General features: G+C 33.2%; 3 protein-coding genes across 5 annotated transcripts; 2 read left to right on the forward strand and 1 right to left on the reverse strand.

Annotated features, from left to right (window-relative positions):
- Positions 1 to 644: 644 nt before the first annotated feature.
- LOC149476599 (uncharacterized) lies at positions 645 to 18,184 on the forward strand. Its single transcript, XM_089711627.1, has 10 exons — positions 645 to 850; positions 933 to 1,142; positions 1,362 to 1,568; positions 7,350 to 8,709; positions 14,470 to 14,568; positions 15,429 to 15,446; positions 15,826 to 15,938; positions 16,157 to 16,243; positions 16,776 to 17,001; positions 17,528 to 18,184. The coding sequence occupies exons 1-10, from the start codon at positions 818 to 820 to the stop codon at positions 18,166 to 18,168; spliced, it is 2,994 nt and encodes a 997-aa protein (XP_089567753.1). The 5' UTR covers positions 645 to 817; the 3' UTR covers positions 18,169 to 18,184.
- On the forward strand, positions 2,425 to 5,261 carry LOC149476600 (uncharacterized). Of its 2 annotated transcripts, XM_089711629.1 has the most exons (4): positions 2,425 to 2,662; positions 2,822 to 4,164; positions 4,251 to 4,429; positions 4,509 to 5,261. In XM_089711629.1, the coding sequence occupies exons 2-4, from the start codon at positions 2,833 to 2,835 to the stop codon at positions 5,098 to 5,100; spliced, it is 2,103 nt and encodes a 700-aa protein (XP_089567755.1). In that variant the 5' UTR covers positions 2,425 to 2,662; positions 2,822 to 2,832; the 3' UTR covers positions 5,101 to 5,261. The 2 variants fall into 2 exon arrangements, with proteins under 2 accessions (XP_089567755.1, XP_089567754.1); XM_089711628.1 differs by having other exon boundaries at positions 2,425 to 4,164.
- On the reverse strand, positions 18,175 to 24,412 carry LOC149476601 (uncharacterized). 2 transcript variants are annotated; one of them, XM_089711630.1, is made up of 6 exons: positions 24,145 to 24,412; positions 23,655 to 24,008; positions 22,403 to 22,492; positions 21,273 to 21,711; positions 20,040 to 20,162; positions 18,175 to 18,339 (listed from the first exon to the last, which is right to left on the reverse strand). In XM_089711630.1, coding segments are annotated over exons 1-6 (1,047 nt in total). In that variant the 5' UTR covers positions 24,184 to 24,412; the 3' UTR covers positions 18,175 to 18,337. The 2 variants fall into 2 exon arrangements, with proteins under 2 accessions (XP_089567756.1, XP_089567757.1); XM_089711631.1 differs by lacking the exon at positions 22,403 to 22,492.
- Positions 24,413 to 24,867: the final 455 nt, after the last annotated feature.

Raw genomic sequence — 24,867 nt, forward strand, 5'->3', positions numbered from 1 at the left:
ACATCCGAGTAGGAGGAGGAGCGAGGCAGAATGAGATAAAATAAAGATGATAGACACTAATTTTTTCGAAGATAGATATTTGAATTTAAGAACGCAATATATTTTTGTTTACTTCAGTTCAGTCAATTGTCGTATATTTTAATACGGCAAATAAAAATACCTGCCGTATAAATCGTATTTTAAATGTCTATAAATACTTAAATGTGTGTTTTCTTAATAAAAAAAGGTTTCTTTTAATAGAAAGGGTTTTAGGTTAAAAGCAAGGAATTTTTTTAAAGATTGAGCGCCCTATAAGACTGAAAATACACAAACTAGTGATTTTTTGCTGTTGGTATACTGCCTTTTCGAAAATTAAGTTGGCAACACTGAACATTATCGTCCGATAGCCACTGGGAATATCGGTGTCGGCTCCGATATCCGATATCGGACCGGACAATGTGAAAGACAGGCACATATTTCATACATTTTACTTTCCTCCGATATCGGATATCGGCTATCGGCTTCCGATATCCGATATCGGATCGGATAATGTGAAAACGCTCGCATTATGCCGCATAATGCGCTCTAGTCACTAGTGCTGTAATTGGAAACCGGGCTTGGAAACCGAGGCTTCATAAGTTCATGCAAGAATCAAGATTTGAGATTGCAATTAGCAAGCTTCATGCTACTCTATGCTTCATGCTTGGCATTTGGCAATTGACATTTAATTTTTAAATCGAATATGATTTTTTAATTATCAAGAATTAGCAATTAATAATTTAATACAGTAGTGCTATTTCTTACGTGTTGAAACGTTATTTTCATTCAATATATTACAATGCTTTTAATAGTTTACAATTTGCCTGGAACTGTAAGTAACTTGTACATCATTTTTTGATTCAGTATAACACTTTTGGTATTTGGTAATATGTATTGGTTTTTATTCATCCCAGATTTCATATAACGAGGTGAAGGATCTATTTAAAAGGAATAGTGGATTGGATGAAGTAATTCTAGATAACCTTGTGGATGACAAGCCCGGTACTAAGCGAGTTACTGTAGGATTGGCGGAAGAAAGCGATGCCGCTATTTTTGTCAGGAAAATAAATGGAATGTACATCAAAGGACATCAGCTCTTTGTCGAAAATGTTCGACAAAAGAAGGTAGGCTCACTTTTATGTTCTAACTTTTCAAATAAAATACAATGTAATATAAAAAAACTCTCAAGAGTTAAAATTATTGTATAATGCAATTTTGTTGATTATCACACTGAAAAAATACAATTTTTTTTAAAATGGGATCTTACTTTTCTTTGTTGTGAATTCATTTTTAAGTTTAATCAAACCTAACCAACATTAATATATTAATAAACATCATTTTAGGCTTCCGAACAACCATACCGATCACTTGCAAGTTATTTACCTGATGCGCAGAAAATCTCTAGTAATCCTGTAAATAATCAATCATATGATGTCAACAGTCAATATAATATGCCTAATCAGCAGTATAACATGGCAAATCAGTTTATGAATCCATATCAACAACTGTTTGATGTAAATATTATGCAATATTATTCGCAACAAGAACCGGTAAGTTGCATTTTTATTTGATTTTTGAATATTAATCATAAACAATTGTTCTCAAGGAGAAAATATGCTGGACGGTATGTTTCTATATAAATGACTATAAAAACAAATAATACACACACATTCAATTGCAATGTGCCCAAACTTTAGATGAATATTACAATAGTGTTTTCAACACATTATTTTATCAAGTGTTTTGTGAATAGGGAAGTGCTTGACCACAATTTTGCTTATGTTAAGCTGAGATGTGGTTTAAGATGGTATGTACCCTAGATGGTACCTGGTCACTCTACACTTGAAGATACTTATATCATTTGTTATGTGTCTACATCGGACGACATAGTGTTGCTTAGATATCACATAAGTTAGATTTAAAACAACAAGATGCACCCACATACACATATAAATGTTCCTAACAGGGTGTTTCATTTTACACTATCTTTATCTACATGGTGTCTACAAAAGGTATGCTTGATGGTCAACATTTTCTACCAATTTGTGCAGTCAACAAGTTAATATTTAGCCTGATTGCTGTACAAATTGATACATTATTGTCTATAAACACAATAATGTAAATTAAACTGTGTCTTGGTGTTGTGGAACAAGGGCCTAGTGCTTTTAGGAAAATTATATAGGTCTGGGTATAGTTCACCCGAGGATATAAATCCATCAATAAAACCTTGTATTCATAGTAATTATTTGTTCAGCATTGTTAAATCAACATGTTACAGAGTTGCTAGAAACATAATATGTTGCGGAGTTGTTAACAACATTGCCAAGGTCTCAATTGTGGGCCGATAATATTCAGACAAGGTTTCCAGCAACATACTTATACGCCATGAAATATCGCACCCTTAGAATTACAACGACGCAAGTGCAAAATTTCGTTAAAATGACTTAAGTATAACAAACACTATAAAAAGTGTTTTGCTATCGTAAGGAACATTGACTCTTTTGTAATTACCATAAATGCCGCTAGATGGAAGTAGCGTCAACGTCAAATTGAGCGAGACTTAAAAACAACAACGACTGATTGGTTAGTTACTCGCGAGGAGCGGGACGAGCTTGTTGCTTCACAGTGCTACATCGACGCTAAGGTAATTAAGCCATTTTTTTTTACTTTTATAAGAGGAACATTGACTCAAATGTAACTTATGTCATTAAAAAAAAAAAAATCTACCTTTTATATGAACAATGACGCTTATTACAATTAGGTCATTGTTCTTCTAGATTACATTATTAATTATTTTTTTTAGGTTGACACATAATGGAGTCACGGGGGGCTAAATTAGTAAGATTGGCTAAGGACCATTGTCGTACTGAGGAGAATGACTCTGTTAATCAAACAGTATCAAAAAAATCAGGTTCTAACATGCAAGAAGTTACGGATTCATTAATTTCATCTGGTTCTGAGATAGGTGACTTTTCTGGAACCAGTTCAGATGAATTTAGGCCATCGAATAACAGAGACAATAGCAGTAGCGAAGACAGTAGTTCGAGTAGTTCTTCCTCTTCTTCTTCTAGTTCGGAAGATGAACATGAAACCAATGTGTCTGCTCCTGAAGCATCTATTGCAACTCACGACTCAACGATTTCTAAGTCACCAGAACCAAAAAAGGCAAAAAAGCGTACCAAAAATCCAAATAATTGGAAAAGAATACGCGCAAAGCATCTTAAAAATAGCGGAAAAGAGTACCTTTCTAGAACAGGCAAGTACATGAGCGGGAAAGCTATGGGGCCCCCATGTTCATTTAAGTGCAGACTTGTTTGTGCCAATAAATTTTCTGAAGAAGAAAGACAAGCTATTTTTAACAGTTATTGGGAATTAGGTAACTTACAGCGGCAAAGAGCGTATCTCAGTTCCTGCATTAAACCACTTAAAGTAGCATACAGACGTATCAAGGTTGATGTCCAGAATAATCAACCTGCAAAGCCTAGAAACCCAAATACAGCATATTATTTACTTATAAATGGGATAGAAAAAAGAGTATGTAAAAAATTTCTGTTAAATACATTAGGCATTGCTGAAAGAACACTTCGCACTGTGATTCACGCCAAAAATGAAGACCTGGGTGCTGCTCCACAAGATAAAAGAGGACACCATAAGAATCATTCCAATCTGCCGGAAGAAGTAAGACAATCTATAATAGATCATATACAATCGATACCTAAAATTGAAAGCCATTATTTGAGAGCTAACACTAGCAGGGAATATGTTGATGGCGGCTTATCGGTATCAGAAATGCACAGAAACTATGAGGTCTTAAGAAGGGAAAATAATTTACCAACTGCACCATACGCTGCATATCTATACATATTCAATACACAGTTTAATATTGGGTTCTTTATACCGAAGAAAGATCAGTGTGACGTTTGCGTTGGTTATAAAAACGCACCCACGGAAGTGAAACCGCAACTTGAGGTCGAATATAAATCACACCTGGAAGAAAAAAGTTTAAGCCGTCTTGAAAAACAAAGAGATATGAATAATGGAAATTTATTTGTTGCCACCTATGATTTGCAAGCGGTATTGCCATGTCCTGTCGGAGATTCTTCCGCATTCTTTTACAAAACTCGACTAAATTGTTATAACTTTACGGTAAATTTCTATTGTTATGCATAAATTAATATTTAGTAATTTATTTTTAAGTGATTCGACTCTTTTAATTACCGATTTTTTTTTAGGTGACCGATGGAAAAAATGGACATACCACTTGTTATTTTTGGCATGAGGGTATGGGTCATAGGGGTGCCATTGAAATCGGATCCTGCGTTTATAAGTATTTAGAAGAATTGGCTACAAAGCATCCTAATTGTGACGTTATTTTTTATTCTGACAATTGCTGTGGCCAGCAGAAAAACAAGTAAGTGACTCCGAAACTGCCTTACTTATTTAGTATTATTTTAAAAGTACTCATTCCTAAATTACTCCTTTCTTTTCAGGTATATTCTTACGATGTATTTTTTTGCTGTGTCGAAATTAAACATAAAATCTATAACCCATAAATTTCTGATTCGCGGTCACACGCAAAACGAGGGTGATACCGCCCATTCTTTGATTGAAAAGTGCATTAAAAAGGAGAGGAAATCAAGTCCAATTTATGTTCCAGATCAATATGTTAATGTCATAAGAAAAGCTAAAAAATCTGGGAACCCGTTTAAAGTGTTTGAATTGAATTACGACAGCTTTTTTGACCTGAAAGTATTAGCAGAGGAGTTAAACATAAATTTATCTAAAAATGTTCATGGCGATCAAATTAAATTGAGCGAATTAAAAGTGGTCCAATTTACAAAGAATAAGAATACCTTTGAATATAAATTATCTTATAAAACTGAAAACATGTTGCAAGCTAATATTACAGTACAAAGAAATTTACGCACTAGCAGACCAACTAGATCGATTGATGAGATATACCTTAAGCCGGCATATAATTCTAAAATACCAATATCTGAACGCAAGAAACAAGATATATTACAATTAATTGAAAAGAATATAGTACCTCATTACTATGCAGAATATTACAGGAACCTATAGTTTAGTATTCTACTATTTTTATTTAATTCTTATGAGACAATGTCATAAGTTCATTGTTAAGTGATTTTTCAAAGGACAAAATAACATTTTTTAATACTGATTATGAATACTGATTATTTTTAGAAGACTGATTATGCTTAATAGTATTAATAAACGTTGATTAATTTAACCTGTGTTTTATTTGCTTTCTTCAAAAAAGTAGCACCTATTTACCATTTTTCCTTTATAACTCAAAAGTTAATAATTTCTATTTGCCAGTTTCAAGTTACAAGCTAACTTTTAATTATATCTTTTCCTTTTTTGGGCATATTATTGAAATAATGATAACTAATTATTTTTAATTTGATAAATGTTGTACCATTACGTCATTGTTCGTCACATTTTTTATTCTTTTACATATATTTCAGTGGTACAATGACTTAACTGTAGATGCCCTGTATTTTGAAAATAATTTAAAAATAAAACTACAAAATACTTAGGCATTATATTTAACTAATATCAAAGTAATAATAACCAAGTACCAGTATTATGTTAACTTTTTATAAATATTGTGTATACAAAAGAGTTATTGAGTAAAATGTAAATTAAAAGTTTCAAATGCATTTTTCTCGATTTGATGGTATTTGCACTTACGTCATTGTAATTATAAGGGTGCGATATGTTGATCAACTGTTGCTCAACAAATGTTTATCGTGAATAATTTATTTTTTTATGTCTAGACGTGCCAATAAAGCATTATTGCATCAGTGGCGCCCTCTTGTTATAGTGGTTAATGCATGAGCCCAGAACCGAGAGGTCCTGGGTTCAATTCCAGGTAGAGATGAAGAAATGTATGCATAATGCCAGATGCATTCATTCATGCCTCACTAGGGGACACCCGTGTCCCTTCACTTTTTTATATTGGTGGCTGCAAATGGCCAATATTTTTAGTGTATGTGTCGTGGCCATATCGTAAATTTGCTCATTTCATGATATGATTGGCCATTTCACGAAATGGTCGCATTTCGTGAAATGGCCAATTTAGTTTGGCCACATCATGATGTGGCTTGAGCAGATCAATGATAAGAAATCGTTCCACGATATGGCCAACTAAACGCGCGGTTTTTTCATGAAATGATCAAAATTATTGATCATATCGTAAAATAGACATTAATCATTGGTAGAGGCGCTGCAAGCTCTGTGTTTATGTGATAAGATGGCGGCCGCTGGCGAAAATTTAATTATTCGCAGTTAAAAACTTCATAATTCGTTTAATAACAATATGAAGAAAGTCATAGCAAAGAATTTACGACTGTTCGAGTAATATGGAAAATGTGGATATCTTATATGTATTGAAGAAAAAATACGTCTTAAATAAAATAATTTAAGACGCATTTTTTCTTTTAGGATATACATATATTTATATATCCTACTATAGTATTATAATTGTTTGTTTTTTAAAAAGCGATCCGCTTCTGGCACTCGCCGGCCGCTGCCGCGGCACGCTCGCTTTGCTCGCTCGGCTCGTGCGTTGTTTATCAAAGTCTAACCTAACCTAACCTGTTTTTTATTGCAAAAACGACTCGCTTTGCTCGCTCGGCTCGTGCGTTGTTTATCAAAGTCTAACCTAACCTAAACTGTTTTTTATTGCAAAAACGATTTCGCTTCTGGCATTCGCCGGCCGCTGCCGCGGCACTAACTTAAATGACATTAAACAAGTTTTTAGAATATTCTGATTTTTTTAATATTTTATGGACTCTTTATATTTTATACGATCTGGCCAAATGTGGATGGCCAAATCGTGAAACGTTGACGATTTAACGATCTGATCAAACTATGTTGGCCATTTCATGAAATGCGACCATTTCGTGAAATGATCGATCATATCATGAAATGAGCAAATCTACGATATGGCCACGACATAGTTATATAAGCTTAAATGTGTTCCCTGGCATTATTCTGAGTACAATCCAAATAAAGACAGTCAAGTTAACTTTTCATAGCTATCTTGATTGTTTTTTAGGTCAGTAACGTAAGTTTCACTGGGAAGCCGGTGAAATAGTTTGGTTTGTCTGTACATTGATATTATAGATGAGCTGGCTGAATAATTCCTTAAACTAGTTGAGGAATATTGGTCGAACACAGTAGTTTGAATTCAAACTACTTATATATGCCAAATAATATTTTTGTTCTTTTAATATTTTCAGTTTTCCATGTTATACTTGAAAACATAAGAAAGCAATATAAGTTCTTTTATAAAATGTTCACAGAATACAGTGGTACAATCCACACCCCAGGCAGCTCAACCAATGCAACCTTCTTTGTTTCAAAGTAATGTTCCATATTATCAACAAGCTCAACAACAATTTCAACAAGATGTGGCGGCTTATCAGCCAAAGAATATTCGAATTTCTGTTCCAAATACTCAATACCCTCAACGGCCCGCAGAAACGTTACGAAGAAATGATGACATACCAAAACCACAACATAGCTTCCAACGGTCATTTGGTGACAATAACAAGCAAAGTTACCCAAATGACCGCGATAGGAAAAGTGGTCGCGATCGCGATGTCAGCTATGGACGTAACGATCGTCGTGATGATAAGAAATTTAACTACGAACGTGAGACGAAATTTGATCAGAATAGGAGCCGTGAGCGCTCGGACTATGACGAAGCAAAAGACAAAGGACGTTCTGATTATTCAAAATCGGGGCCATACTCTATTGATCGCAGGAATTTTGCTGATACGGAACCCGACTTACGATCACGAATTGATGACAAAGTACGCCAAAAAGATTATACAGGATACGATAGCAAATCTGTGTATCGCGAGAAAACGCAATCGCGTTTTTCTAAAAAAGATGCTGGACCATCTGCAAGAACTAGATCTAAACTGACTACAAATTTTAACCAATTTGTTAATAAATTAATAACCAAAACCAACACGCATACCTCCGATCGTGACTCACACCGAGACTCATCTACTCGTAATGATCAAAATCAGGGTGGTAATATGAAGCGAAAGTTGGAAGCGCCACAACAATCCAAACCAAAAAAGTCCACTACTTTCGCTGTACCACCGAAGCAGTTCGTCGCACCCCCAGCTCCAACTGTGAGCGGCAACGATAAGAGTACAAAGAAAAAATTGAAGTTTGAGGAATTGGACAATACCCAGAAAATGAACAGATTTAATACATGGGTTCACCAAGTCGCAGCTGACTTGGCTAAGGAGGTGATAAAATCCGCAGGCGGAGTACGTCATCCAGCTATAGTAGCGGAACTCAAAAAGTGTATCATTTCACGGATATTCGTTATATACGACCAGAGATTCGCATACGCGATGCCGCAAATTGTGAAAGATTATAGAAAAATGTATAACACGCAGGATGACTATAAGTTTTATATTGAAGTGCGGGATAAGGTCGCCGAAAATGCGAAAATAATAGCAAGTGAAGGTACATCGCAAAACCAACAAATACTGGAGGGTGATAGTCGAGTTGACGCGACGTCGGGTGCAAATGGAACAACTCCAGTAGAATCGTCTCAAATTAAATCGACACCACAATCGCAGCCTACGTTTCAAAAGAAAATGCCGCCAGCCGGGATGACTACCCAAAATAAAGTATCAGGTATTTATGAGCTACATTCCTATGGACAACATTAAAATAGGCAGATTTTGTTTTCTGGTTGTATGTTGTGTTTATGTCATATATATTATTTTATATGACATGGAACATGCATTTTTTGTACATTGTTTATAAACATTTCTTTATTGAAATTCAATTAAATAAAGAAGTAATGAAGAAGGTTATTAGGCAATAGCTTTATAGGGTACCTATTATAATAAGAAAGTTCCATTCAAATTAAAGACTTAATGAATACAAACAGAATTGTATTCATAAAAAAGCTTTGATTGATTATCACATCTATGAAAACATATTATGTCTATGTGAACACAATCATGTACAACATCTATAGAAAAGGACATATCCTTTTCTATATGTTGTCCTCTTGTCAAATATGACTTGACATTTTTTTTGTTTTTTTCCATAGTAGTAAATTAATCTATGTCTTAAAGAAAACCATGACGGAATGTTGCTGTATGTTTTTCTTGAGTAATTTTTAAAATCAAAAAATTTATAAACAGTTTGAATGCGATAAAATCGGAAGCTTTCTGTATCTGTATTATTATTTTAATTCAATAAAATAATTATCAGGTAATACAATTTAAATAAAATAACTATATATAACTCTTATTTAGAGTTAGTGATTGTCCGATTAAATTGTTTTGATCGCAAGTTTTATTTCCTTATAACCATCATCAGCCAATATACGTTCCCACTGTTGGGACACGGGCCTTTGAGGGTACAGGGCATATAGTCCATTGAAAAGTTACATTTGGGGTTGCATTTTTTAGAGGACGCAATTTTATTTTTTTGATGTGTAGGTGGGGTCAGTGTGAAGCTATCACCAAGTTTGTGGGGTCGCCACCCTTGTCCCACGGCCGCAATCTTGAAAATAGCGGTTGAAATGGTTTTTACGATATATCTCTTAAACTATTAATCTGATAAAAAAAAATTGTTACCATTATTTGTTGCAAATTAAATTCTCTACAACTTTGGTCCAGTAACTTTTTGTCATAGAACTATAAATAAAAAAGTTATAAGCGAAAATGTTCAGAAATTAGAGCTATTTATATTTTTCAACGTGCTATGGAAAGGGCTATGCTCGGTGTTTCCCTACGAGATCGAATCAGAAATGAGGAAATCCGTAGGAGAACCGGAGTCACCGACATAGCTCGCCGGATTAGCACGTTGAAGTGGCAATGGGCAGGGCACATAGCCCGTAGAACCGATGGCCGCTGGGGCAAAAAGGTTCTGGAATGGAGGCCACGAACAGGACGACGAAGCGTGGGACGACCTCCCACAAGATGGACAGACGACCTGGTCCGAGTGGCAGGGAGCCGCTGGATGCAGGCCGCCGGTGACCGGTCGTACTGGAAATCCTTGAGGGAGGCCTTTGTCCAGCAGTGGACGTCCCACGGCTGAAACGAAATATTTTTCAATAAAACTTTTTTTTATCATTTTACGAAGAAATGATATCAGACCATTTTTGTAGATTGTTTTTCGAGGAACAACTTTTATATACAACATTTTTTCATTACGTCAATAGGTAAGGTTTTACAGCGCTCGGAAGTGATTACTATTTTTCAGTAGTCTTAACTATACAGTTACATACAATATTATGTGTACTAATAATAATTTGTCATCAGTAATTGTTTTTTTTATTATATTATTTTTAATAATTATTAATATTGCACTAATAGTTAATTATTGACTCTTTTCCCCACCACCCAGGAGGAAGTCTGGAAGCGTGTTTTTTTTTTACGTCGAAAAGCAGGGCTGAAATGTTTTGCAGTGTGCTTCCATTGTTCTGGAGTCTGGGAAAAGAGCCAATAGCCAATATATTATGTATAGTTCGTACTGAAAAATAGCACTCACTTCCGAGCGCTGTAAAACCTTACCTATTGACGTAATGAAAAAATGTTATATATATGAAAGTTGTTCCTCGAAAAACAATCTACAAAAATGGTCCGATGTTATTTCTTCGTAGAGTGATAAAAAAAAGTTTTATTGAAAAGTATAAATAGCTCTAATTTCTGAACATTTTCTCTTCTAATTTTTTTATTTATTGTTCTACGACAAAAAGTTACTGGACTAAAGTTGTAGAGAATTTAATTTGCAACCAATAATGTTAACAATTTTTTTTATCACATAAATAGTTTAAGAGATATATCGTAAAAACCATTTCAACCGCTATTTTCAAGATGGCGGCCGTGGGACAAGGGTGGCGACCCCACAAACTTGGTTTTAGCTTCACACTGACCCCCCCTACATATCAAAAAAATAAAATTGCGTCCTCTAAAAAACGCAAGGTTAGGCCTAAAAAATGTAACATTTCAATGGACTAATAATCCACCACGCTGGCCAAGTGCAGGTTGGCAGATGTCACAAGTCGTCGAACTTTTGATTCTTTGGTTTCACGATGTTTTCCTTCACCGTTCGAACAGTGGTAATGTTATCACGTGTGCAGATAAATTGAAAAATCAATTTATTTCCTGCACGCTAGCGAGGTCTCGAACCACTGACTTATAGAAGTGCGAGGTACTCCACCACTGCATTTCCTTGTGTTATAAGTGATTTTTTATTTCTGTGTTATAAGTATCAAGCTTCAACATTATTTGAGCTGTGTAATGTGTATGTCAAATAATGATCATGTCAATAACTTCACTGTATGTTCCGTATCTGGTGTTACATTGTCTTATGCTCAATCATCGAGATATATGTACTACTAGAGGGGTTATTCCAAACAAAAACATTGCGCGCGGCCGATGTGGTGGGGTACGTGTGGAACGAGCGGGGCGTGGCTTCAAGTTCAAAGAATAAGCAATGCGTGCAGATGCGACACATTGTGCAATCTGTTTACTCGGTACTATCTGGTGGTACTGATACTAGGGAATTAATAAAAAGAGGATTTTATATTAAACTATGTATTTTAATTTCCTTTAAATAATATCAATTTAGTAAACTTTTGTCGTTTTGTGTAGTAATCAATAGTTTTATCAGATTTTGCTTCATGATGTAATCGAATTTTGGAGTATTGGTTTATAATAGCCCTAATTAAATGGATACGATGATTCAATGTTGATGGCGTTTACGTATAAGAAACTCACATTTTGAAAAATCTCACGTGAGATTCGGGGATGGGGGAGGGGGTTGAATAAAATCTCACGACATCTCACCAGGGGGGGAGGGAGTTGCAGAAAATTAAAAAAAAACACCTCACGTAATTTATGGACGCCCCCTTACTCGATCACAATTTTTGTAACGAATGTGAAAGACGAAACAATAAATACGCAAAGCGGCTTTTACTATAAACGGAACTACATTTAAAAATATACTTTATTTATTGAGTTATAAGGTTGCTTCCATTCTGTTTATTTACATTCTCAAAAACATCAATCGCGGCAGAGGCGGCTTGCGACAAAGGCGGCTTGTGTCAAAGGCCTCGGCGATATCATTTAAGAACATAATATTATGTACTTTAGGCAAACTTGTAATAAGATCTATTTTACTTTCTTATTAGTCCATTTGACAAGGATATTGGGTAAGATACCTATTGGAATAATTTTATTATTATGTATGTACTTATTAAATCCGCGAATAAAAAAAATTTTTAGTCGCGAATATAGAAATTGGGTCGCATTTTTTTAATCCGCGAATAGTGAAAACGCGAATAAAGGAAGCGCGATTAAGGAACTTTTACTGTATTAGTTTCTGTGAATGTTGTGTTTATTTGTAATTGTTGTGCATAATAATTTATAAATCCTATTGGAACAACTGTTGATGAACCTTTTTTTAATAAATAAAAATAGGTAAATAAATAAATATTACTTAATATAACCTACCGTTTTACTTTGCGTAGTCGGGTAAAAGTATAAATATTTAGGTACTACACCACGGTAATCTTTCCTAGTATATATTGTATATTCATAGTTAAAAAATCCAGTTACATTTTTTTAACAGACTCATCGATAATGTCACGTCTGTGCTGTTAGTCTATGAAAAATGGCGCGAAACGCAGAACGCGTGGTGATTTTTCGCAAAATGATAACAATATTAGTAAAATGCATGACTTACTCATAATAAGGAAACTTACTGGTGAAAAGTCACTCCTCGGGCTTTGTTTGTATTATAGGAACTGTTAAAACAATATCTTAGCACACATGAAGGCATTTTGAACAGAGCAATATCACGTGTTGACGCGGCAAGCGGGGGGCACAGTCCGGCACAGACTAAAGAGACTTGTGATTCTTGCCTCTAGCTCGTGTTAAAGAGAGTGTAGTAGCGATCGCCTCTCTAGTACGTAGTACATACTATCTCGATGTGCTCAATGGAATTTACTGTTGAATACGCTGAAATATATTACGTTCCCAAAAAATAATAAAACAAGAAAAGGACGTAACAGGCGATTTGATTTTTTCTTAAACTGTATGTTTACATCGCTGTGCTAGCTTCACGCAGCTGGTAAATACAGCAATCGTGCAGATTACAAAGCAGTGCTTTGGCAGCCAGGGGTGTACAAATAGAGTTTTAAGAAATTATCAAATATGTAGAAAAAAAATGCGTCAAAGATATTATTTTTTACGCATCAACGTATGAAAAACTGTTTTCTTTTGATGGTAGTAGACTAAATCTTTGACATTTTGTATATCATACTGCCCAGTTCTATTTAATTAGAACTCCAAATGCATACTTTTTTCTAATTTTGTAAGATTTTTATTGAAGCTCCGGAATTCTTTACATCATATTTCCTTTGATTTGCTTCACACCATGGCAATATTATTGTATTTTATATTATAAGATTGCTAGATGCCTTCCTATCAGGCATAATAATAGCCCTCCAGATCATAATCGATCTTTCCGGCCAATTTCAACTAAGACTAGCCAACTCAAGAGTTATATTATAGTGCACTAGTTTACGCGCAAACACAAGTGCAAACATTATGGTCCCATTGAATAATCAACTTGATAAATGGAACGAAAAAATGCCGAATATTCAAACACCGATAAATTTTGAGACGCTTTATAGAAGTAGTTAAATATAATTAACAACAAAAGTATAAAGGATGTCTTTAAATATGGTGATATTTGAGTTAAAGTAACCGATGCTAATTCCTTCACTTTTTTATCGCAACAGTTTCTGTTTCCAAGAAACGGACGACTTCAGTTTCTATACGCTTAATGTATTTGGATTTGGTTTTGAATATAAAAGAACCTCACATGCTAAATACAAACAATTGTACAAATTAACAGTACTATTTATCTCCTACGTCACGGTATAAGATTCTCCGAGAAAAGTCCTTCGAGTCGGTTCCTTTATTATGAGTAAGATTCAAAGGGGTAATTTGCTGAATTTACTTCATCATTCTTTATATGTAACTAGCGGCTTCGCCCGTGGTACATATTTAAGTTTTCTCTACATAAAAACCATCCTCGTACTTCAAGGAATATAATAAAAAAAGAATTATCGAAATCGGTTCAGCCGTTCTCGAGTTATGCGCTTACCAACACATTTTGCGATTCATTTTTATATATAAGAAGATGTGTAAAAGTATTTACACGCTGTGTTTACCTATTAGTAAGTGTAAAAAATTGTACTTTCATTTTGGTATTTCAATTTTAAACAAACGTTAGTAAACCAATAAATAAATATTGTCAGTCGTTCGAAATCGCGATCAAACTCTAAGACATAAAATTTTTAAGTATATAATATTATATATGCTACTTTTTAACAAATATATATTCAAGTTTTGTATTTTTTCATAGGACCCAGGGAACAAGCTGCTACGAAGAGCGCAACGCCGTACGTTAATCAGTTAAAACCATCTGCTCCTGGCAAACTACCTTCATATCCCGGTGGATTAGGTTCGTTATTATTTAATTATTTATATTGTATAAATTATAAACAATTTTTCAAAAAGTGGATTATTTTTACAGATCGACAATTTTTTTCTATAAAGTATAAAGTTTATAGTATAATATGTAGTAATGAATAGATTCATTTTTTTAATAATTAAAAATAGATATCTATTATACTAATTAAGTACCTATAGTCCTTTCCACATAAGATGATTTCTGTGACACATCGATTTTTGACACGTGTAGAGATGTCTTTACTGAAATCATATCAATTGTTTCCGATAATCGATAATATTTTATATGGAAATGAAATCGATTTGAATAAAGTACCAAAATTACTTTTTTCGGCATTTCGCCAACAATTAACTAAGGAAACTTAGCAAACAACAGCAACAAAAAGTCAACAATAACAATTATTAACAATAACAGAATACCACGTAAAGTATCAACATAAAAATGCAACTTGTATACAAGGCTGACGCACTTGTACAGACGATTGACTCGATTGACAAACGATCACAAGATGGGTGCCGATTATATGATTTTCCAACTCTATGATTTTTCAACGATCCATTTCATGTACACGAATTGCGTAGGTATTATATTTTTGTGTTATTTTATTTTATTTTTCATTATATTAAACTAAACAATACTGTTTTTTATTTATAAGCTTAAGATGTTTCATTTTTATATTTTTGGTAATAATGCCGCCATAAAATAAAAATATTATGCACTAAAATTATTTTGGCGTTTTAAACATAAAATACGTAATTCGGAACACGATGAAGTGTCACAGGAATCATCATATCTGAAAAGGACTATAATTACACAGTGTAAAAAAATAACATTTATTTTTCTTCTTACAGATAAGAAAAAGTACAATGGTGAGTACAAATTGATACTTTTGGATCCATCATTTGCATTGTTATTGTTGAGCTTTCTAATAACACACTAAGAAATTGTATACAAATATCTGTCAAATTTTTATAATATGGATACAATACAGGTGTAAGACTCGTACACGCGCTCTGTGTGCGTTAAGTTTTTTGTTAACTAAAACAAAATCAACAAAACCACTGCTTGATTGCGAGATTTCGATTTCGATTGAAGATTTTTATCAAATATTCTTTGTTACTTGTGAAAAAGTGTTCCTTATAAAAAATTATTCCTTATCGTAAATCATTTTTAGTTTATGGTGCTAAAATAATAATCTAAATTGGATTCATGCTTATTGTTAAATTGAGAATAAATACTATTTTACAGAAATAAGGTTAAAAGCAGCTGAACAGTTCTTCGAGGAAGATAAAATAGGACAAAACTTAAACGAAGTTGACCGCAAAGCACTGAAAACAGAAATAGCCGAGTTATGTAAAGTAGTGAGTATCTATATTTATTACATAATATTTTTACTAGATGAGGGTAAATAATCGGGTCTAAAGTCACGTAATAAACCAAATAAAGTCGAAAATGAATTTCGAAAAATGAGTTAACGGATTGCATTTTAAAATATCTTTCCACTATAGATATTTCGTTTATAAGTAAATAAACAGTTTGTAAAATATATTAGTGTTTAAAATAAAACATTTTTTTTTAGGTAACTGCAGCCTGTGAAGAAGTTGACAAAGAAAATTGTGTAGAGAGTAAACACAGATGGGCTAATGTAAGGAAAAGTATTGAAAAGGTAAGTGCACGCAAAACTGGTGGAACCTATGGGTGTCTTAAAGCAGTATTATATCTAGTGTGGAAAAGTGACAGTGCTATATAGGATACTGGAAATAATACTGCTTTAAGAAATAATGGTCATGAGATGTATTTTCTATAGTGAGATTTGCTTACCAATTAATATATTAAACGTTCTATGATTAATAATGCGTTGAATTAAGTAAAAACGTGGTATTTTTATAAAGTGAACGCATTTTTTCTATGTGTTGCTTACATGCTAATTTATCGTCAAGTGTGTTATAAATTTTATATGCAAAAGTCAAAGCCTTTTTTTTACGAATTTGTAATTTTATTTTACGCCTCAATTAACGAGATTTTGTGTACGATTTCATTTAATGTATACAATTGTTGACATATTGTGTGACTGTGAAAATATATACTATGAATAAGACCGCCTGTTGTGTTCTTTTATTGACAGATTGTCTATTTGTATTTATCTCTGTGACGAAAATAAAGAATTTTTGATTGATTGAAATGTTTATTTCTTATAGATCGTATCAGTACAAGTTGCTGAGAGAATGTCCAACTCGCCGAGCTTCCTAAAAGTACGCATACAGTTCAGACCGAAGAAACCGAACCGAGAGATTTTGGAAAAGTTCCTCATGGAATATGGCGTTGTCAGCTTGAAAAACTCCAAGAGAGCGAATATGTTTATAGCTGGTTGCAAGTGTTTCAATGGATACGATAGACTGTGCAGTCTTAAAGAGGCTGTTGTTGGTAAGTCGTTTTATAAGTAATATTACTTTAAAAATTTCTATCGTGAAAAAAAAGGTATGTCTGTTGGTTAGTCACCAATCTATCTATTCTATTATAATAGAGTTGCAGCAGTACTATAGTACTGCTGCAACTTCAAACACAGATACTCGATACACTTTTTGGTGGTAAAAGCATATTTTCAAATAGATTGAATTGTTTTTTGTTGAATCGGACCAAACATATAATATTTTCTCTTGATTGAACAATAGATTAGTCATAGAATTTTCTTATTTCGTTATCGTAAGCGGTGAATTTGTTCATGTTGCTTGTAAAATCTTAATCTTATCTTAATATATATAAATCTCGTGTCACAATGTTTGTCCTCAATGGACTGCTAAACCACTTAACCGATTATAATAAAATTCTCACACCATGTGCAGTTCGATCCAACTTGAGAGATAGGATAGTTAGGTACCACGGGCGAAGCCGGGGCGGACCGCTACTAGTCTTCTAGTATAAATTATTAAATACGTAATTTTTATTACAGATGAAAAACACTTAATCATCAAACCGTTCCAACTTTGCGGACCACCGCTAAAGGGTAAATTGAAAGCGAAATATGGGAAAAATCAGAATCAAGTTAACAACGGGGACGATGATGATGATGATGATGATGATGACGATGATGGTGATGAGAATGATGCTCAATGTGACAATAGTAACGAAAATAATGAAGTTTCTGACCACGATAAGAGCGTAATGATTATAGAAGAGAAACATGATATAATTCAAATAGATGATACAGACGGCGCGGAGGGAGAGAATGACGAAGCTATGGAAATTGAAAAGGATATTAACGAAATATGCAAAGAATTCGTTCATAATATCAATGAAAATAACAGTGAGATTCAAAATAAGGATATCAATGAACAATCTAATACGATCAACGATAATAATCAGTCACAACCTAAAGATTTGGCTGAAGAAACTACTAAAAATGATACTAATGAAGACCCAGAGAATACTCAAGACAAAGAAACATTCCATGATCTGATAGTAGGTGATGACAGCTATGTGATTCTTGATGATGTAGACGATGAAAATAAAAACGAAACAATAACTCAAGAAACTTTACAAGAAGTAATTCAAAATACTGATATAACTGAGGAGGATTTGGAAGATTTTTAAAAACAATTGTTCAGTTGTGTAACTATTTATTATAAATACGTTACATTATATATTAAGATATTTAAGTTGAACTTAATTGTAAGATATGCTAAAATATTGCCTTCTTAATAAAGGTCTTAAATATAATAATAAAAACTATTTTAGTGCGCTTCCCTCTGCATATTCTTATTTCTGAAAAGAAATTGAAATAAATTAATCATTTGAGCAGCTAAGAATTAAAAGCTAATAGTTGCTATTAATTTTTTACTCTATGACAAAATATACCGATAATTAAGCATGTGTACCGAGCTCACGTGTCAGAAGTGAAACTTCTTTTGCAAGATTCAAAGCTACCAAAATCGTCGACATGATGTGACGGTATTGCCATGTTTCACCTTCAAATTTTACTCTCGACGCGCCTAAAGATTCACTTCAAAAATAAAAAAAAGTAGGGTCAACCGGGGCAAATGCAACTATGGGGCTATGGCAACTAGTTATCATAACTAATTTATTAGAGTTGTTGTAATATATCGCCACCTATGATTCAATAACTCAACGACTAATAAATCTTACAAGTAATAGATGGTGCCACTACGATGAAAACTATTTGATTGATAGGCCATTGTGTCAAACCGCTATTTTGAAGTTGGTGTGCGTAAAAACAGGTGTCGAGTTTTACAGACAAAAAAATTGTTTAGGAGTGATTTTTTGCAGGTGTTTTTGATTGGACACGATTATCACAAGCCGTTAAGCTTATTTCATTTATATTTTTAGTGCGTTAGTTGACTCTATTTTGTGTTATTGATGCAGTTACAATTGCCTCATGAAAATTTCACTGTGGGGTTATTGCAACTGTGAGGTTAGTTACAATAGCCCCTTATATTTTTGTATGAAACTAAAAACACTAGTGATGTGACAGTGTCGATATTTTTATTATGTATCCTTCTTGGTAGTCAAATATACTTTCTTTATGATTAATTAAAGAAGAACCATCGATTATTTCTTCGATATTATACCCAGAGACGGGTTCATAAGTAAAATTCAAATTAGATAAAAAAGCGTGGTTAAAGAATATAACTAAAAACGATAGGTAGGATAGTTCTGTGATTGTTCAAGTAATTTTTAGTAAACGGTTGATTAACTAATAAACGTATTTTGTTTGGTTTACGTTTTTAACAATATTTAACACAAAGAATATTATTTGTTCTGACCAAAAACTAAAATTGACTTAGTAGGTAGGGGCACTGTAATTTTTTTTTGTTGCGATTTAAAGTGGTAAATCAAAGTACATGAGTTTTTCCTCTAAATAATGCGGCGCCATCTACGATCGCTACGTTATTGTAGCAATAGTTTCCTAATACCACAGACTAATAATAATATACTACGTATCTAATACACAATAGTACGATACAAATCACACGCAGAATAATAAAAAAATATCGATGAATACGTTTTTTGCATTCCCCACACTAATTCTCTAACAAATAGTTGCATTTGCCCCACAATCAGAAAAATAAGTTTTTTTCTGAAAACTAGTCCTTGCTACGCGGTAATACAGTTCAAAATCCTATGAATAACATGAAATCTCATAAATATATTCTAAATTCGTTGTTTTATATGAAATAGAAGAAGAGCTATGGCAGTTAGTTGCATTTACCCCCGACTAGGGGTTAATGTAACTTTTTCTACCAATTTTAGGAAATATTCTCACTACCAGTTATTTATAAGACTACTTTATTGCTTGATTGGTTTAAAATAATCTTGAATAAATACAAAAAACAATAAATGGGTCAAATAAATGACCAAATATAAAAGGAGATAACTGCAACCGATCAAACTTGAAACTTGTTATTTTTTAGTTGCATTTGCCCCGGTTGACCCTATATAATTACATTTAACATCGCAGTCTTCTGTCCAATCGTCTAAATCATGGCTCAGCTCGTGAATAGGCAGGTCTAGAGGGTCGACGTTACTGCTGCTGACTTGGGAGCTAGTCATGTCAGAATTAGTAGAGTCTGGAATAAAAATATTAAAAAGATATTATGTATTTGCATTGACGTAATATAAGCAACTAGACTCGCAATTTTAAGGTGAACGCACACTTATCCGAACTAGTCGAAGCTAATGATTTCTCACACATGCGCAGTGAATGAATCAATAACGTTGAAGAAATCGTTATAACCACGCCTATATTAGCATCTGTATGTTTATGTGGTAGGTACTCCTTTTGAGTAAGCTTTTCAATGTTATATAAAATTAAATGAAATTAACATATTGAGTATGATTTTGAATCTAGTTGTTTATGGTATGTCAATGAGAATTTTTCACTTTTATTTGAAGGTACTTCTGAGAATTGTATATAGAACTTGTTTTAAGTTGTGTATCGCACTGATATTATAAAAGTATTGACAATTATTTTTATTTCCTATATGTCTATAATATAAATGTTTCATTATAATAGACATTATATATCTTTAATGAAAAAAAAAAAAACTTAAAAAAAAATTGTAAATGTGTTCTGTATGTATAACTCTTGGCAAGTAATATTCGTAAATGATAATAATTCCATCACATTATGTAATATACAATCTGGATAGATATTTTTGCTCTGGAAACCCATATCATTTATTATGACACATCTTTTATATACATATAAGTTTCTCAAGCTACATCACGACATTAACGACATTTTTTGTGCGTCCAACGACGAAAAACACATTTTACAAACGGCATTTACTTGTCTATGGTTACAAGTAAAAAAATGGCGTTTTCCAAGGCAAATGTGCTTGGTCGTTATTAGAAAAGTATAAAGCCGTATATTCAATACGCACAAGACATATCCTAGGATATGATAATATTTATATCATGTTGTAGTTTGAGAAATATGTATATTTTTGACCACTTTATCGGCGTATTGACTTTGCAAATAAATAAAATTACTGGGCATGAGCATTAGCTACCCGTTTCTTACAAATCCGCCTGTGAATGTTAGAACAAATTAAAATCAAGGTGATATAAATATTTGAACACTGTTTGGAACTACAGTAAAAGTAAATAGTAACAAGTGTACAGCAGAATCAAAACCTTTTTTAAAGACAATTGATTCTACGGCTTCACTTAAATACCTGTTTCTTGCTGGCCAAGTTGTTTAGATTCTTGCTGAAGCTCTATGGGAATCTGGCCATTCCTTATCATAGCTTTAAGAGTTAAAACGAACCTTTCGTCTGAGAACATAGGATAAACTTCTCTGTACATAGCTACAATTCTTTTCGTGTTAAATATTACCATGCCGTTTAAAACATGCAATATGCGTTGTTTTATGTTCATGCGCAACATGGCATTAAATAGTGGTCGTGTCTCTTGATCTATATGAATTCTAATGATGTTATTCATCTCTTTCCCGATTATTCGGCAAGGCCAGTATAATTTACAGCCTCGATTTTCGCCAGCTTTGTTGTTTTGATCTTGGGGTCGCTTACGCTCTTTTTTTTGAGTCTTTTGTTTTTTAGGTTTTTTGACCGGGACCTCGCTCTCCTCTGAAATGTCCGTGCTTGGCCCGGCATTCTGTGAAATACATTTATTCCATAACGATTAAGTTAGGAAACTGTAAAAGCGATATCACACTTTGCAATGATGAAAATCAGACTTTCTTTAGTCTTACCGTAAACGGGAATAGATTTATTTATGCAATAATTCCCGTGCATATTATGGTAAACGTCTGATTTCATCAAAAATAGATATAGAAATGACAAATCAAAGCCAAATAGGACCATTTCAGATTGGAGTATTCTAGCGAAAACGTTTGTTAGTAACTACCTATACAAATTGTTGTATGAAACATTTTAAAATAATGTTAACTGTGTTGCAACAAGTAGTAGTCTAAAAGAATGTACAACCAGTGTTTAAAAAATAACAACAAATAAATTAACAATAGTTAGAAACAAAAAATTTAAATCATAAAATCAAAGTTTTAAATTTTAAGTAAATTAATTGCATTGCTAGTCAAATATAAAAAAAATCATAATCTATACTATAATATTATAAAGCTGAAGATGTTGTTTGTTTGAACGCGCTAATCTCAGGAACTACTGGTCCGATTTGAAAAATTTTTTAGGTGTTAGATAGCCCATTTATCGAGGAAGGCTATAGGCGATATATCATCACACTCGGACCAACAGGAGCGGAGCAATGCGGGTGAAACCGCGGAGCACAGCTAGTATCCTATAATTCTCTATTTTTCAAGACTGTCACTTACTTGCAGCATTTCCAAACGTTTTTGTTCCATAATAAGTTTCTGTTCCGCCTCAACAAGCATTCGTTTTCTGTTTGTCAGTTCTATCTCCAACTAAACATACAATTTAAAAACAACTACTACATATAATATTTTAATTCATAAAACATAGTACTTACATCTAGACGCATATAATTTTGAATAATCATCATCAATCATTAATATTTTGAGTTATCATTCAAAATGTTAGCATGAAATAAGTTGTCTAAAAAGCATGTAAATGACTACAATTTTTAATCAATTATTTGGAAGAATCAATATTTCTGGTAACTAACAGAGAAATAGCCAACTACACTTTATAGAAGCATGGTGAATCTACTATTTACCCAACTATTGCAAAGGATAAAATTCTGTACATGGGAATGAACATACATTCATATGCATAAATAATTTGGAAAATCCAAAAGTACACGCCTCATAATTTTTTTTTTAATAATTATTTATTAATTATTATTTTTGTTTATTTAATAACAATTAAACCACATCGAATCAGACCCTGAAAAATGAAAGGGTTCTATTCCTGAGCATACTCAAGCGTAAGAGAAAAAAAAAGACTCGATTAGTAAAGTATTTCGGTCGCTATCGTGTTAACAAGAAAATCCTCCGCACATACAGACACGGACGTCCAAGACAGAACTTTATTAATCTGTTTTTTAACTAGTTTAAATAATAAAAATGACATCAAAAATATCATGAATGTTAAAAATAGAGTTTTTTCTTAATATGTGTGTGTATGTATTATCTTACAAGTGCAATGTATGATACATAAAGACATTTTAAGTTTGAAAAATCAGATGTTTTGCGCGAAGTGACAGTAGTACCCACCTCAATGCTTCGCTTATGAGGCGTGCAAAAATAATATTATATATATAAAAGTACATGCTTAAAATCTATAACTAATTAACCAAAAAAACTACTAAATCTATAATTTCACTACACTCAACTATTTTGAATTTTTTTTTTTTACTATATTAATTTATTACAAAAAAGTGAATATTGTAAATATATAATATATGAGTAAATCTATCTTGCAATTATTAATTGAGTGAACAACATAATATGATGTCTGAGATTTTTAAAATTTAATAAAATATTCACATATTCATATTAAAAAGAGTTTATTATTTATCAATATTATTTCATATTCACAATATACAAATTTTGATATTCCATAAAAAATAAAGATTATACTTAAATGCATAACCAAAAATCTTACCTCAATTTTGGAGAGTTCCTCATTAATATGAGGACTTCGGGATCTCACCGGAGAATATGCCCTCTGGTGTTCCACCGGCCATTGCTGATTCTCCTCATAATCATTGTTTTCCTGAGGTATGGCTTGATCATCTTTCATGAAGCACTTTAGTAAGTATATCTGTTGGTCTGTATGTTGGAAAGGATAATCCTGAAGGGTCGCTACAGCCTTCTCTGCAGCGTCGCGTGATTCAAAGCGAATCAACATCTGATTGGACGAATCCGGAGCTGTACTGAGCGATTCTATCCAGAATTTTACTGGTGGCCGTTTGAAAACGAACTGCCCCAGGAAATGCACCATTTTCTGCTTCTTTACCTTTATTTCAATGAACATAACGAGATAAGCATGAACATATTTATAATTTAAGATTTCTAATTACATTTTGGAAGTTAAACTTTAAACAGGCGTTAATTTTTGCTAGTTGTAGCTGTTTTGTTAAAACAATACTTACTGTTTTCGGAAGACCGCTGACAATAACATAATACGGCATATTTATGAATCGATTTTTATTGCAACAAGAATTACAAGAATACTGTTACTGAATGTGTGGGCGGTCCTTTTTAATGTCCCTTCTTTGGTAATTTCTCAGTACCGTACCTTTATATTGTAAATTTCCACATACAATATTGATACAATACAAAGCAAATGCAATGCAATTAAAATGAATTATCAACACAGCGAGCGAAAAGCGAAGAAAATGTCAGTCGAACTCGTTACCATAGACTATATAAATACATAATACCTCCGCTAGGACGTAGAGGGAGAATGTACTAGAGATCACATCGGCGTATACCCGAACGAGATGGCGAATCCTTACGTCAATGTTGCCAACTATTACAAAAACTTTTTATCCGAAAAACTGGCAAAATATCTATAAATGTTTGGGTATTTTTTTGTAAGATAGGTTTATGAAGAAAAAGACAGATTTGAAAAGATTTTGTTATTTATTAACTTAACTAGCGACCCGCCCCGGCTTCGCACGGGTGCAATGCTGATACTAAATACACTACAGAAAAATTATGAACGTTGTATATAAAAACATAGCGGCCCGCTCCGGCTTCGCACGGGTATAAAATATATAGCCGGGCGGCTGGCCGGTACCGCGGCAAACGCTACGTCCCGCAATTTTTAAATCTATACTAATATTATAAAGAGGAAAGGTTTGTATGTATGT

The sequence above is a fragment of the Colias philodice genome, chromosome 27, assembly GCF_061535455.1.
Source record: "Colias philodice isolate Cphi_HAF_F1 chromosome 27, ilColPhil1 Martin Lab GWU primary, whole genome shotgun sequence".
Classification (NCBI taxonomy): Eukaryota; Metazoa; Arthropoda; class Insecta; order Lepidoptera; family Pieridae; genus Colias; species Colias philodice.